General features: G+C 37.2%; 1 protein-coding gene across 1 annotated transcript in view; it reads left to right on the top strand.

The window, feature by feature from the left end:
* The window catches only part of Cntnap2 (contactin associated protein 2), a 2,029,549-nt gene that overhangs the window by 737,671 nt on the left and 1,277,416 nt on the right, over positions 1–14,462 (top strand). Inside the window, exon 4 of the mRNA XM_040740424.1 lies at positions 13,967–14,114. Coding sequence (XP_040596358.1) covers positions 13,967–14,114 — 148 coding nt within the window. The remainder of the gene's footprint in view (positions 1–13,966; positions 14,115–14,462) is intronic.

Here is a 14,462-nt window from a genome sequence, read left to right as displayed (position 1 = left end):
TGCCAAGAGTCCAAGCTGAGAGAGCATCTCTCATTGTGGGATGGGCACCCAAAGTCCATTGTATGCCATGGATAAATACTGATCTACTACCCAAGGCCCCATAGATTGTATAGGCCTCCTCAGTGATACCCTCATTTAAGGGGCTCTGGACCAATCCCATACTGGCATCTCAGTCTTCAGTCTGGTGTCCAAGAGCTTCCTCTTGTTCAGGTCAGTTGTTTCTGTGTATTTCACCAGCCCAGTCTTGACCCCTTTGCTCATCAGTCCTCCCTCCCTGTCAATGGGCTCCAGGAGTTCAGTTCAGTGTTTAGCTGTGTGTGTCTGCCTCTGCTTCCATCAGTCACTGGATGAAGGTTCTAGGATAGCAAATAAGGTAGTCATCAAACTCATTATCAGGGAGGGGCATTTAAGGTAGTCTCTCTGCTATTGCTTGATTTGTCAGTTGTGTCATCATTGTATATCTCTGGAAATCTCACTAGTGCCAGATCTCTTCTCAAACCTATAATGACTCCCGCTACTATGGTATTTTTCACTTATACTTCCTGCTCACCTATTTCCTCCTCTCCCCTTCTTTTCTCCCCCTCACTTTTCTCCTGCTATCCCCCATGCTCAACGTGAATTCTCTAAAATCAGGAATAAGATAAGGCTGTCCACTCTCCCCATACCTCTTCAATATTGTACTTTAAGTTTTATCTAGAGCAATAAAACAAGAAAAGGAGATCAAGGGGATACAAATTGCAAAGGAAGAGGTCAAACTTTCACTATTTGCAGATAATACGATAGTTTACATAAGTGACCCAAAAAACTCTACCAGGGAATTACTACAGCTAATAAACACATTCAGCAAAGTGGCAGGATACAAGATCAACTCAAGAAAATCAGTAGCCCTACTATATACAGAGAGGATAAAAGGGTTGAGAAAGAAATCAAAGAAACATCACCCTTTACAATTGCCACAAACAACATAAAATACCTTGGGGTAACACTAACCAAACAAGTGAAAGACCTGTGTCACAAGAACTTTGAGTCTTTTAAGAAAGAAATTAAGGAAGACTCTAGAAAATGGAAAGATCTCCCATGCTCTTGAATAGGTAGGATCAACTTAGTAAAAATGGCAATCTTGCTAAAAGCAGTCTACGGAGTCAATGCAATTTCCATTAAAATGCCAGCACAATTCTTCACAGACCTTGAAAGAACAATTCTCAACTTTATATGGAAAAACAAAAGACCTAGAATAGCCAAAACAATCCTGTTCAACAAAGCAAGAAAATACATGGTAGGGCTGTGGCAAAGCATAATCCTTGCTTGTTCAGATTTCCACACCAGAAAGGAAAATATAATCACAGAACAAACTTACTATTCTATTAAGAACGAGGTATTTATACAGATTATATAGTTATATGCTATAGCTTTTCTATATGTCCTTTACATTGAACAACTGTTCAGGGACTGCACTGAATGTGTATTCATTTTTTTCAGGAATGTACGTTATTATTTTCATGTTCACCAGATATCACAGTGATGATTACTTTTCATGTCACTACACTATGCTTTTACTCTTCATAATAGAGTATAAAAACTTGTTAATCTTTGAGATTTAGTTACTCATTCCATATATTCAGGCTGCAGAGATAGGTTAATGAAATGCATCACATTTCCGGATGCTGTGATGCAAAATTCTGTACTCTTCACCCTTTGATTAATACTGGAATAGTAAAGTATGACTTTCAGTTTCTTAAAATGGCATTCAACTTTATGGTACCACTACCCACTGCAGGGGGGTTGCTAGAGTTTACAAATGTTTCGTCTCACATTTGATTGTAAATTTTACTTCATTGGGAAAAAAAATCTATATCATGAAAATTTCAGTATTGCAAGAAGTTATCTATAATACTTAGCATTTCATATTTTTCATTAAAAGTTTATTTTTACTTAATTGCAGATCAGTCTTTCTAAGACATATTGTTGAGGGCTTCCATGCAGCCTTAGGTCTAGTTACCCAGCTAGTATCTTGTAAAACTGGGATGTATCATCACATCCAGATTTCCACACTGGTTGGTAAGGATACACATTATGGTCACAATCAGAAATAACTCATGTATTGGTGTACAAATACATCTGTTTCCCTTTCACTCCTTCTCCTCCTGTATCCCTAGCAACCAGTTGTATCCATGAGGATGGGGATCAATTTCTCCCCAAGTGTGCTTAACTAGGGACTGTTAATCTCCTGCTTGGCATCTCAGGAACTCACCATGACGTTTAGGTTTCTACACTTTCTTTTATCTTCCTTCTCTGCCTAATACAACACTTAGTTTGCAATATTTCAACCTGTGAAATGTGTAAACTATATAACTGAGCATCATTTTCCTACCAACTACCTTCCACCTGCAGTCATCAATAGGGACACAAAAGAGTGGTCATGGTGCCAAGATATTGGTTTTAATGTTCAAGTTAATTTTTATAAAAATTCTCACTCTTACAGATCCTTTTTCTGCATTATACAAAATTCTTGGTTGCCTAGTGTGCATACATCATCTATGGGACTTAGCTGATAAGCTGCTATCTTGCTCCATTCTTTATTTCTCCGAATATCATATTACATCCTGTTACCTATTTCAATTCATATGGGGACATCTTGTCTTATTCATAACAGCCATCGTCTTTAGGCACAGTTTCTTTTATTTTCTTTCTCTTCCTAATAGAACACTTAGTCTCCAATATCTCAACCAGTTAAAGTCACAAAATAATAGTGACTAGCTTTTTGTCTACTTAACGCAAGCTAGAGTCATCAGAAATGATTGAGAAAGTCCTCCCATAAGACTGGGCTGTTGGCAACCCTGTGGGGCACAATCTTGATTAATTATTGATGTGGGAGGGCCAAGCCCACTGTGGGTGGTGCCACTCCTGGGCAGTTGGTCCTGTATGGCATAAAAAGGTAGGTTGAGCAAAACACAAGGAGGAAGCTATCATAAACAGTGTTCTTCTGTAGCCTGGGCTCCATCTAGTTCCTGCCTCCAGGTTCTTGCCTTCAGATTCCAGTCTTGAGTTATTATCCTATTTTCTTTGGAATATAGACTAAAGACTATTTTGAAATAAACCCTTTCTTAGCCAAGTTGTTATTTCTCATGGCATTTTATCTATCACAGAAATAAAAACGTTAACTAGGACACTAGATTATGAGATGGGAAAGAAAATAATGCACATACTAATAGGAATGAAATTCTTAAGTAAAAGCTAAACTGGATTTCTCGTAGTGTAGTCTATCAGGTTGTAACATTAAGTTTAACATAGAAAGAAAATGACTTCTGAGTGATACAACTTCCATATCACAATTTTAGTATTGTTAATAGTTATGACAAACTACAAATGGCACAACTCATATACAGCAGTCAAAAAATAAGCAAAATGAAATTCACATTAAAACTGATTAAATAGAGATGGAAATTTTGGGGCACACTTGTTAACCCTGAGAGTGTAGGCATGAGATCAAGACTTCCAGGCAAGCTTGTACTACAAAACAGCAGTTAGATAATAATATAAATTAATAATAATAAATACAGTTTTAAATTGACTTAAACTCTGTGGTTCAGTTAACAGAACTGTGTCATATCAGTTTCCTGACTTTGACCATTGCACAGTAATCAGATAGCATTAGAAATTGCAGAGAGGCAGTTAGGATTCTCCATATTATATTATCTGTGTTAACTTCTTTGTGGCTCTAAAATCATTTCAAAACATGAAGAGAAAGGATCAAACCTGCTGATTTCCATTTTACTTAAAGTCTCCAATTCTTCATTTGCATGTATGTTCACATGTCATGTAAATCGCTAAGATGAATTAATATAAATGTTCATTTGACAAATTTTCAAGGCTTGAAACCATAATTTATTTACATTGCTTAGGAATTTTCCATGAATAAAAAATTCAAGATACAAGTCTGAACTTTACGAAAAAGACTTGTAATATATGTGGCTTTTTAAAAGAGGTAAATATATCCTCACCAAGTAGAAAGAAATCGGCTAATAATAGTAATATCAAAACTTTACAAATGAAAAGAGCCCAGAGTAGAGCTTTATGTTTGCACATTAATAATATATTACAAAATTTAAAGCAATCTAAAATAGATAGACTAAGAATGATATGTTTTCGTTCATTGAGTAAGTAAATTATGAAAGGTCTGGCTAGGCATGATGTTGCACGTCTTCAATCTCAGCACTCAGGAGGCAGAGGCAAGCAGATTTCAATGACTTTAAGGTCAACCTGGTATACAAAGTGAGTGCCAGGAAAGCCAGGACTGTTACACAGAGAAATCCTGTCTCAAAAACAACAACAACAACAACACACACACACAGACACTTAAAGATTTATAAGAGTCTTATAATTGTATTTTTATAATACGTGAAATAGTTTCTTCATATTTACAGTGGCATTTAAATGTGGAGATCAATACATAATCTCAGATAACATTTGGGTTATGGTTGTGTTGTCTTTCTTTCCATGAAAAGCTTTATTTGGTTTTCTTTTTCTCTCATCCCAGGATGATGCAAGGGTAGCTACTTTTCTCTTGTATACTTCCATAGAGTATTTACCAAGACCAAGCCAAATAAAATAGATGTAAATAGCGTCGTTTTATTCTTAGAGTAATTCAATAACTAATAGTACTTGGTTTATTTCATTGTCAATTATTCAAAAGGCCTGATTCCAAACAACTCTATGATTTCTTATTTTCCATGCAGAACATTTCTATGTGCTTTCCTAACAAAATCCATTGCTTGTTAGCTTTATCTCAGTGCCAAAACTCTACAACATTAGTACACATGTGAATTATCTATCCCCTCTGCTTGTTGCAGGAAAAAAGTAACACAGGAATATGGTGAAGAGCACTTTAACCCATCTTCATTAAATCAGAGGACTGACTTAATCTGCAATCTGCATCATTAACTTTGTCACCTTCAGTTCTCTGCTTAGGTGCTCCAAAGTTAAAGTGATGGTCATCTATTTGTAGTTCTAAATTATTCAGTTCATAAATAAAATAAAATTTTCATATGCATAAGAGATCCTGGGCATAGCTGTACAAATATCAAGCACATTGGCACAGAGATGCTTAATCTTCTATTATTCAAAGTAGAAAGCATTAAAGGTGTGAATAAAATACAGCTTTTGTCAATTGGGAGTTGCGATTGCCTACTTATTTCAGGTCTAACTTGATCTAACATGGGTCTCTCTATAGGACACCAATAAAGCAAATATATTTGTTCAGAGAAGTCAATTTTGTTAATTTGTTAAAGAGAATCTGTTGAGTGAATCCTTTAGCATCCTATAAACAAAACTAAGGGCGATAATTGTGCGAATTATTCTTTCCAACTTATTGAGTTGGCAGCATGTAAACAAACGCAAGTATCTACATTTTGGGTGAAGTAATTAAGTTCATGAATATTGAGATTTTAACTTAGCAAGATTGCTCTTGTAGTATGCACACTGGCTTGAGGAAGAAAGTGGTCAGGTGGAGCTAATTCCCAGCACTTACTTGGTAGCTGACAATGTTTGTAGGTTGAGTCCCAAAGGATCGTTTATGATCACAGCACATACGTGGTGCATAGACACCTACAGGCAGGTCAAACACCCATACATACAAGAGTACTTTTAAAAAGTGGAAGTGTAAGCCATTTGGATAAGGATCACACTGAAAGAAAGTTAAGGGCAACCTAAGCCATTTCCAACAAATATTTTCAGTAACAGGCAATAGGGAGCTAACCCTAATAAAAATGGAATAGTAAAGTCACATTGGGAGATTTCTTTCCCTACATCCATGGTAAATGATATTCAAGTATATGTTGAAGAATTAGTTTCTGAAGACTGAGGAAATATTATATTATTTTTGCTTGCTAGGTATCTCTAAACCATTACTGGATATTAATGATGTAATTGAAACTAAAATGGTAAACTCTATGTTCATATTAAATAGAATATGTGTACATTATATATTTATTTATATTAAGTTGAGAAAGAGTAAATTCATTTTCTTCCTTTTTTTTTTTTGGTTTTATGAGACAGGGTTTCTCTGTATTATTTTGGAGGCTGTAGGTCCAGCCTAGCCTCGAACTCACAGAGATCTGCCTGCCTCTGCAGGATTAAAGGCATGCACCACCATGGCCCAGCCACGTAAATTCATTTTCAGTGTTCAATTCAGTCAATACATTTAGCATTAGAAGTATTTAAATTTCGTGGCATAGAGGTGTTCAAATAAATGATTTTGTGTTTGGAATGAAAACATTTAAAACAGCAATTAACTTAGTTATTATGAATTCTCACCTTAAACAACACTTGACCCCTTTCCTGCATGCGTGCTCCTGAGACTGTTGAGTTTTTCATAGAGAAAATGAACTATTACAGAGCTTTTCCAACGAGTGTGTTCTCATGTTCATGGCATTAATACTTACCATAAACTCAAGAAAAACTATGTTTACAAAGCATACCCTGAAGACAAGATCCATTTCTTCCCTTAGATGCTTAATATGAGCCTAAGTTGAAAAGTGAACAAACTACTATGTAGGTACATCTGAGAGCCAGTCAGAGGGGAGTTGAATACTACATTGAACATTTTTGTGAAACGGTAAAACTGTGCTTTTTGAATTAAATTTTGGCCTTTTCCAAGGGGCTTCATTGAGGGAAACTCAGAGAAATTCTCTGTGAAATTGTTTGCTATTTTTTTATACTATGGTAATTGAACACCATGTTCCTGGTACAGATCATTTCCTTTGCATGAGACTTGGAGAAATTTCAACTTGGGATTAGTACCAGGAGGGTTAGCCTTTAAGAAACTGGTTGGATTTTATGTTAAATGGTAAGTTGAATCATTCAACTGACTCTGTGTGTTTACTACAGAAGGAATCTCATTTTACACCAAAGAGTAGAGAAGGAATGTTAAAGCTACACACACACACACACACACACACACACACGTATGCTTACACGCACACTTAGCTACTTGTTTTTCATATATTAATTTCGTGAATATAATTGCCTTGACCAACTACTACATAAGTAATTTCATTCAAAATTCAAAGGTTCTCTTTCTAATATCCTCCTTGATCAGGTCCCACTTTCTCTGTATATTCATGTGGCATTATTCTATCACCTTTCAACTCAGAAATTACTGATTGACTCCTGAGTTCACCACAGATCAAGTAGCAGTTTTTAAACTCCCTTCATGTTTGACATAGATTTATGTATCACATAAAATATTCAAATTTTCCATTGTTTGTACAATAAAACATTATTCAGCAAAACTAAGTATCAATATACACACTGCACAGAGTAATATTACCAATATCAATCTGCATGTAGGAAACCAGGGATATATCCTTGGCCTTAGATTCAGTGAAAGGCAAAGTTAACCATCTAGTTAAATATGTTCAAAGTATTTAATATTGCTAAGAAAATAAAGAGGAAGAGATATATTAAACCACATCAAGTCTAGAAACCAAAGAAAGTGCTGCCTCTCACAAACTGGTGTAACTCTTGTGAACCCTGTTTCATATTTGCATTGGCTCATGAACCAAATGTGTATTTTTAGCAAACTTCAAGTGACTGTCTCATAAGAGCCTGCTGGATATGACTGATAAGAGAGTTAGCTTTTGTTTTACTAGTATGTCTCCTTTGAATTTTGCATGATCATTTTCATTTCTCCCACAGTCCTGTTGTTTCTACCTACTTTGCATAATTATAATGACAACATCATAACTCTGGGAAACTTTTATTCATTACCCCAATGTCTTCTTGAATCACACTAGCATGATCTATCTTTTTTGGAGGATATTATCAAGCATATGGCTTATTAACTATAAATAGAGAATAGAAACAACAAAATGTATATATATATAAATGGCTATGAATTGGAGCATGAAGGTATTTACTTATTTATTTATTCATGAAGAAGTAAATAGGTGTTATTGGCTACCGTGTCCTGTACTTGAGGGATCCAATGCAGAGGGACCAAAGAGGTATAGTCTAGAATTCCGTGAGATGCCCTTATTATTGCTGGGATTTGAGAAGTGCATTCAGGGGATATAGTGTCAGATAGTACTTTAAGGATGTGTGTGACCTGCTAGGTTAAAACAATGACTAGGGAGATATTGCAAGGTAAGAGCCAAGAAAGATTGGGCAAGAGGTACAACACACAAAGAATGACATCCTATATGACTGTCTCACCAAGGAATAACTTGGGAAATCATAGTGAGGCTGCCAAATAGCAAATCCATCTTTAAATTTTGCTATAAATTGTATAATTGTGGAAATAAAAATAAAACCACTACTAAATAGAATTAAGGTAAAATGATCAAAGTAGTCATGGTTTATAACATCAACATGAAGAACAGACACTGTCTCTACTGGAGCGAACTTGTTTTTCCACTGTCACTCACTTGCCCACAATAAGAAGCGCACCTGTTTGATGTTATTGCTTTTCCCCTGTAATCTCCTAAATTAACTGCTCTCAGTAGCACTAAGAGGTTTATCCATGTGAATTTACACAAAGGCTATGGGTTTTAGGCTCAATTTTAATTAAGCAAAATCTTTAAGATACAATGTCTGATTAGTTTGCTGGATATGGTATGGTGTATCCTGTAAGGTCTCTTGAAAAGAACTTCTTTGAACCTTTTCATGAGGATGAAATATACTTTTTCTATTCATAAAATATGTTATGAGTCACAACTGAGAACCCATGTAGTGCATTTAAGGGGAAACATTAGCTCATGCATCCCACACAGAGCAAGATCCTAAATCTGCAGACTGATAATTACATGCTTTAACGGGTTAAAACTCCTTCCCTAAAGTTTACTGACTTTTAAGTGGCAAGCAACGACAAAGTCTTCTGCTGAGGGTTGACTTTGGGATCCTGTCTACATGTAACACAGGCTTTACTGAGTTCTCATATTATCAGGAAGGTGGTGGCACCTGCCAGGCCTCAATCCGGGCCTGGGTTGGTTTTAACAACACCCCAACAAAGAAAAATAAAGTCATCCAAGGAGAGAAGCTGGTAAGGTGTAGCCAGCACACAGGCCAGCTGAGGTCTACCCATAATTTTCACTGCTTGCAACACAAGAAAGCATAGGTTATGCGTTTCCAATATGCCGTGAAAGCACAGAGAAGATGAAAAAGAGAAGTGTGTAGAACACTAATCCTAGGACACATGTAGCACTTTATAGAAATGTTTGCTTCCCCATCTTGGATCATCTGAATTACGATGTAAGCTATATAAATAATCAGTGTACTTGGAAAAAGTTTTGATTATTTAAAAATGTTAGCTCTATTGATTATTTTAAAGTTAATATTGTAAGGGGCTTACAATATATCTGAAAAATTACCTTTTCTCTATGCTTGTGCACTTTATAGGGTTGTTAGTCAAAGAACATCAAAATTAGGTATTGCACGATATTGCAATACATTGTGAGTTACATGACTGATCTGTTAACAAAAGAAAATAGTAAAAACATCCCACCCTGAGCAAACATACAAATCACAGCCAACAGAAGAAAACTATAGCAGCAACATATAAGCAACAGGTTGTTGAAAACTGATATTTTTTGCTTTAGTCTTTAGTGATAAATTTGGCTGCTGTTTTCAGGCCTCTAGAAAGAACTTGTTATTATATAATATCTGTTCAGATGAAGTTTGAATTTTGAATGACATTATTTTTATAGGTTAAAGCTTCAAATATCATTTAAATGTTGAGTTTTTGAAGCAGACTTCCAAATCTTAATGTTTTGGTAATAATAAGTCTGTTTCTTATGTCTTCCTTTTCAACAGTTATATGAAAAATTGTAATCATAGAAAGAAATGAAATTATGTGGCAGGAATACTCTCTAAGTTTAATAAAGAAGTAGTAGGAGTTCTGATGGGCAGTCTACACTTTAGTCAACAATTCCACTCAGATATAAATTGCTTATATCAAAACCATGGAGGTGATATTGATTCCAATGGCCACAATAGAAGCATGTTTGCTAAAAAATTAATCAATAAAGAAAATATTGATCATGGCAAAACTTTGTGGAAACAAAAATGAAAAGCAAAACACACAAGCAAAATGGACCATGTGGTGGCTAAGGCAGACACTAGTTCTATAATGAAAGTGAGGAAACAGAAACTCTCAGTAAGACATTCAATTGTGTACTCAAATGTATAATATCAAAAAGGATACTATGCCAAAGTAGAAAATGAACTTGTTTCTGTCATATAATGTAATTTTCAAATAAAACAAATAGACAGATGAGCTTGTGACTTTGCCCTGATTTCCCTTATATGGGTGCTAAACATCCAGTTATCACACTTCATCTCTGTGAGCCCAAATGTTAACTGGAAACAGTAGAATACTTAGAAAAGTTGTTTTTCTGAAGAGCACAAGCATTGTGGAGTGTACAAGATAATCTTTAAATAATTACATTCTATAAATATTGGGTTATTTTGCTAAATTCTAGGCAGTACTTCTCTGTTTATTTATTTTTAAAATACCACTATATTGAGATATATATATATATATATACCATTATAGATGATTTACAATATGGATACCAAGGCCTGCTTAACTCTCCTTGTGATTACGAAAGTTTCAGATTACTGTTCGTCCAAAATATGGGTGTCTCTGGTGCTTTTTCTTTGTCTCATTATTTTCTGTTGCATTGTTTTGTCCTACTCTGATTTGTTTATATTTTATTATTTTTATTTTATTTAATTATTTATTTAGATACCTGTTTGGTTATTTTTAATGGAAGAGAGAAAGATAGCATGTTGATTTTGCTGTGTGAGACTCTAAAGGTAGTTGCTGGAAGAGAAACCGTAATCTGGATATATCATATGAAAAAATGATCTCTTTTCAACAATTAGAAAAAAGAAAAATAAAACTTCAGTTCAGGATAATGTCTTAAATCTCAAAGCATGTTTGGATGTGAAAAGAAGTGCGGAGGACCTTGAGACCTTCTTTGGAGCTTCTAGCAGAGGAGCACAGCTACTCTTGTACCCTTGACCAAAGACTGGTCCTCCTCTATTAGGGGAAGGTCGGAAGGTCGTCCTCTTCGATCCAAGCACACAGCTTCCCGAGGGAGGGACATATGCATACTACCCCAGAGAAGGGGAATGAGCCACGATCTCCTGAGCAGACTGGGAGCATGAGGGGAGGGGAGAGGGAGCCTGGAAAAAGAGAGAGGGAGAGGAGGAGGAGAGAGGAGGACATGGGGGAGCAGGAAGGATGAGTCAGGGGAAGAACAGAGAACAGGATGAGAGATACCATAATAGAGGAGCCATTGTAGGTTTGAGGAGAGATCTGGCACTGGTGAGATTACCAGAGATCTACAAGGATAACACTGATTGGCAAACAAAGCAATATGGGGGAGAGTCTACCTTAAATGCCCTCCTCTGATAATGAGATTAACGACTACCTTATATGCCACCCTAGAACCTTGAGCTAGAACCTTCAGCCAGTGACTGATGGAAGCAGAATAAGATACCCACAGTAAACATTGAACTGAACTCCTGGAACCCAGTAACAGAGAAGGAGGAATGATGAGCAGGGGTCAAGACCAGGCTGGTGAAACCCACATAAACTGCTGACCTGAATATGGATGAGCTCTTGGACCCCTGATTTATGGCTGGGAGGCTGGCATGGAACTGATCCAGAATCCCTGAATGTAGCTGTTAGTGAGGAGGCCTGGCCAATATATGGGGTCTTGGGTGGTACATCAGTACTAATCCCTGGCCTAGACTCTTGGGAAATGGCCTAGATCCTTATCTGAATGAAATAACAGACTCTGGATATCCCCATGGAGGGCCTCACCCTCCCTGGAGAATGGAGTGGGGATTGGTTGAGGGACAGGGGAGGGATAGGGGAGGAGGGAAGGAGAGAGAGAGGGGATTGCAGCTGAAGCAAGGTTGTTGGTAATTTAAATAAAAAAAAAGAAACAGAGGAGACATTTGCTAATGCACTTAGTCTAAAACCATAATTTTGATTTAGGATTAAAATATCTTGATTAATAAATCATTGCTTTTTTAAAGTTATCTGGAAGATACAATATACTTTTAGGTAGTCAAATCAGAGAAACAGAATCTCTGGGAAGCTAGCCTACTTTGCTTTGCTGTTGCTGTGGTGAACACTATGATCAAGAACAACATAAAGAAGACATGGTTTATTTAAACTTGAGGGTTCATCGTGGAGGGAAGCCAACAGGAGGTCAAAGCGGAATCCTTGAGGTGGGAGCTCTCCAGAGATCACAGAGGAGCACTGCTAACTGGTTAGCTCTCCAGAGATCACAGAGGAGCACTGCTAACTGGTTAGCTCTCCAGAGATCACAGAGGAGCACTGCTAACAGGTTAGCTCTCCAGAGATCACAGAGGAGCACTGCTAACTGGTTAGCTCTCCAGAGATCACAGAGGAGCACTGCTAACAGGTTAGCTCTCCATGGCTTGCTGAGCTACCTTTCTTTTGTTGTTGTTTTTGTTTTGTTTGGTTTGGTTTGGTTTTACTAGACAGGGTTTCTCTGTATTGTTTTGGAGGCTGTCGTTCCAGCCCGGCCTCGAACTCACAGAGATCCGCCTGCCTCTGCCTCCCGAGTGCTGGGATTAAAGGCGTGCACCACCATCGCCAGGCGAGCTACCTTTCTTACACAGCTCAGGCCCATCTACCCAGGAGTGGCACTGCCCACAGGAGGGCTCTCTTCAATCAATTAGTGATCAGGAAAATGCCTCCATATACATTCTCAATGCCCATTCTGATGGAAGCATCTTTTCAGTGTGAGGTTCCCTCTTCCCAGGCGATTCCAACTTGTGTCAAGTTGACAAAAAAAATTAACCAGCACAGTAGATGTATGTAAAGCAAATATGTATATGAAAACTTGTGTACCAATATAAATGAGTCTATGAAGTGTTTTAAATGTTACAGTAGTGTGGATGAATATCTGTGTAGCAGTCTCCTAGGAGGTTCTTGACAGTAAAGTTTTGTCTATTTTACCCACAGAAGAAAAAAAGAAAAGTAGTACCGAGTGTTATACTGTAGGAATCCTGAAAGAAAAAAAAACGTTATATTGGTTACTATTTCTTCATAATTCATGAAAGCACCTTTAGGAAATGCTATATTTGGTGAGCCATATACCTTAAACTTCTCAAATTTTGCAGCAGTTTGTGTTTGATGGTTAACACCCAAACGCAGTATCTATAGACCTTCATGCTCCATACTTAGAGATTTCTTTGTGTTAGCCAATGTCTTCCCACTTACTAACAAAGAAACAGAAGGATAGGTTGAATATACAAACCATCCAAGGGCTGCCTTCAGGAGGTTCTGGCATCCCCAGATGTAGGCTGTCGGCAAAGATGGACCTGCATCACCTGCCCGTGACACTGCCATGTGAAATGACAATAGAGCCTATGGTAGCTCGTTGAGGAGTTATTTTTGTGTATAAAAGGATATCTTGTTACTTTAGCTTATTTCTAACTTAAAATAGTATTTCTCACTTCCCTGAAAGTGTGTGGTACATGTGTATATCTGTATATGTGAGGTAACGTGTGTGTGCATGTGTGTTGAAGCCCAATGTTGATTCTCGGGCTCTTAGTCCATTGCTTTATTTCCTGTGGTAGGTTGTCACAGGACCAGGAGATTACTTCTCCTCGTCTACCTAGCTAACTGGCTCTGGGGAATCCCATCTCTCTAGAGTGTTAGGATTCTTCAAGGGTCCCATGTCTGCTAACTTTGTATAAGATCAATTATCCAATCTTCAATCCCGAGCTTGCAAGGCAAGTGTTTTACGTACTAGGTTATCTCCCCAAAGAACTAAAACGGTGAATTTTAAAATAAAAGAAATAAAATGCCTCATTTCCATGTTGTTTCTGACGTGAGAAGATGAAATTTCATCACCAGAGAAGAAAAAATACCTTTGTCACTGGTGTGTTCTTCACAGGTTTTCAAATGCATTTTTCTTTTCAGGCTTTTCCCGGAAACGTCAATTCTGATAGCGTGGTCCGGCATGATCTGCAGCATGCTGTTGTTGCCCGTTATGTCCGCATTGTGCCCCTGGACTGGAATGGAGAAGGCCACATAGGGCTGCGTGCAGAAGTCTATGGCTGTTCTTACTGTGAGTGTCAAGTATCAAATTTACATTTTTACCATGGGTCAACTTCATTGAAATAGCAAACCTTTTTTTCAAAGTTGCTTATGCTCTTTAAAAATGAGCTCACACACACACATGTGTTTATATAGCACCGGGTTGTTTTGCCTACTTTTAAGATAGGAATATATGACACATTTATACATACAAGGATACGTTAGCTGAGTGCTGAGGAGGTCAAATGACTGCCTAGCCTACACTAACTCCCGAGTTCTGTTCTCAGCCCCTCACAGCTAGATGGGGTTGTTAGTGACTATAATCAGAGCATGAGGCATGGAGGGGTAGAAAAATCAGAAGTTCAAAGTCATTCTTAGT

The sequence above is a fragment of the Mesocricetus auratus genome, unplaced genomic scaffold (assembly GCF_017639785.1).
Source record: "Mesocricetus auratus isolate SY011 unplaced genomic scaffold, BCM_Maur_2.0 Super-Scaffold_100694, whole genome shotgun sequence".
NCBI classification, from domain to species: domain Eukaryota; kingdom Metazoa; phylum Chordata; class Mammalia; order Rodentia; family Cricetidae; genus Mesocricetus; species Mesocricetus auratus.
Note: the sequence above shows the minus strand (reverse complement) of the source record. Positions and strands in the feature narration are given on the sequence as shown.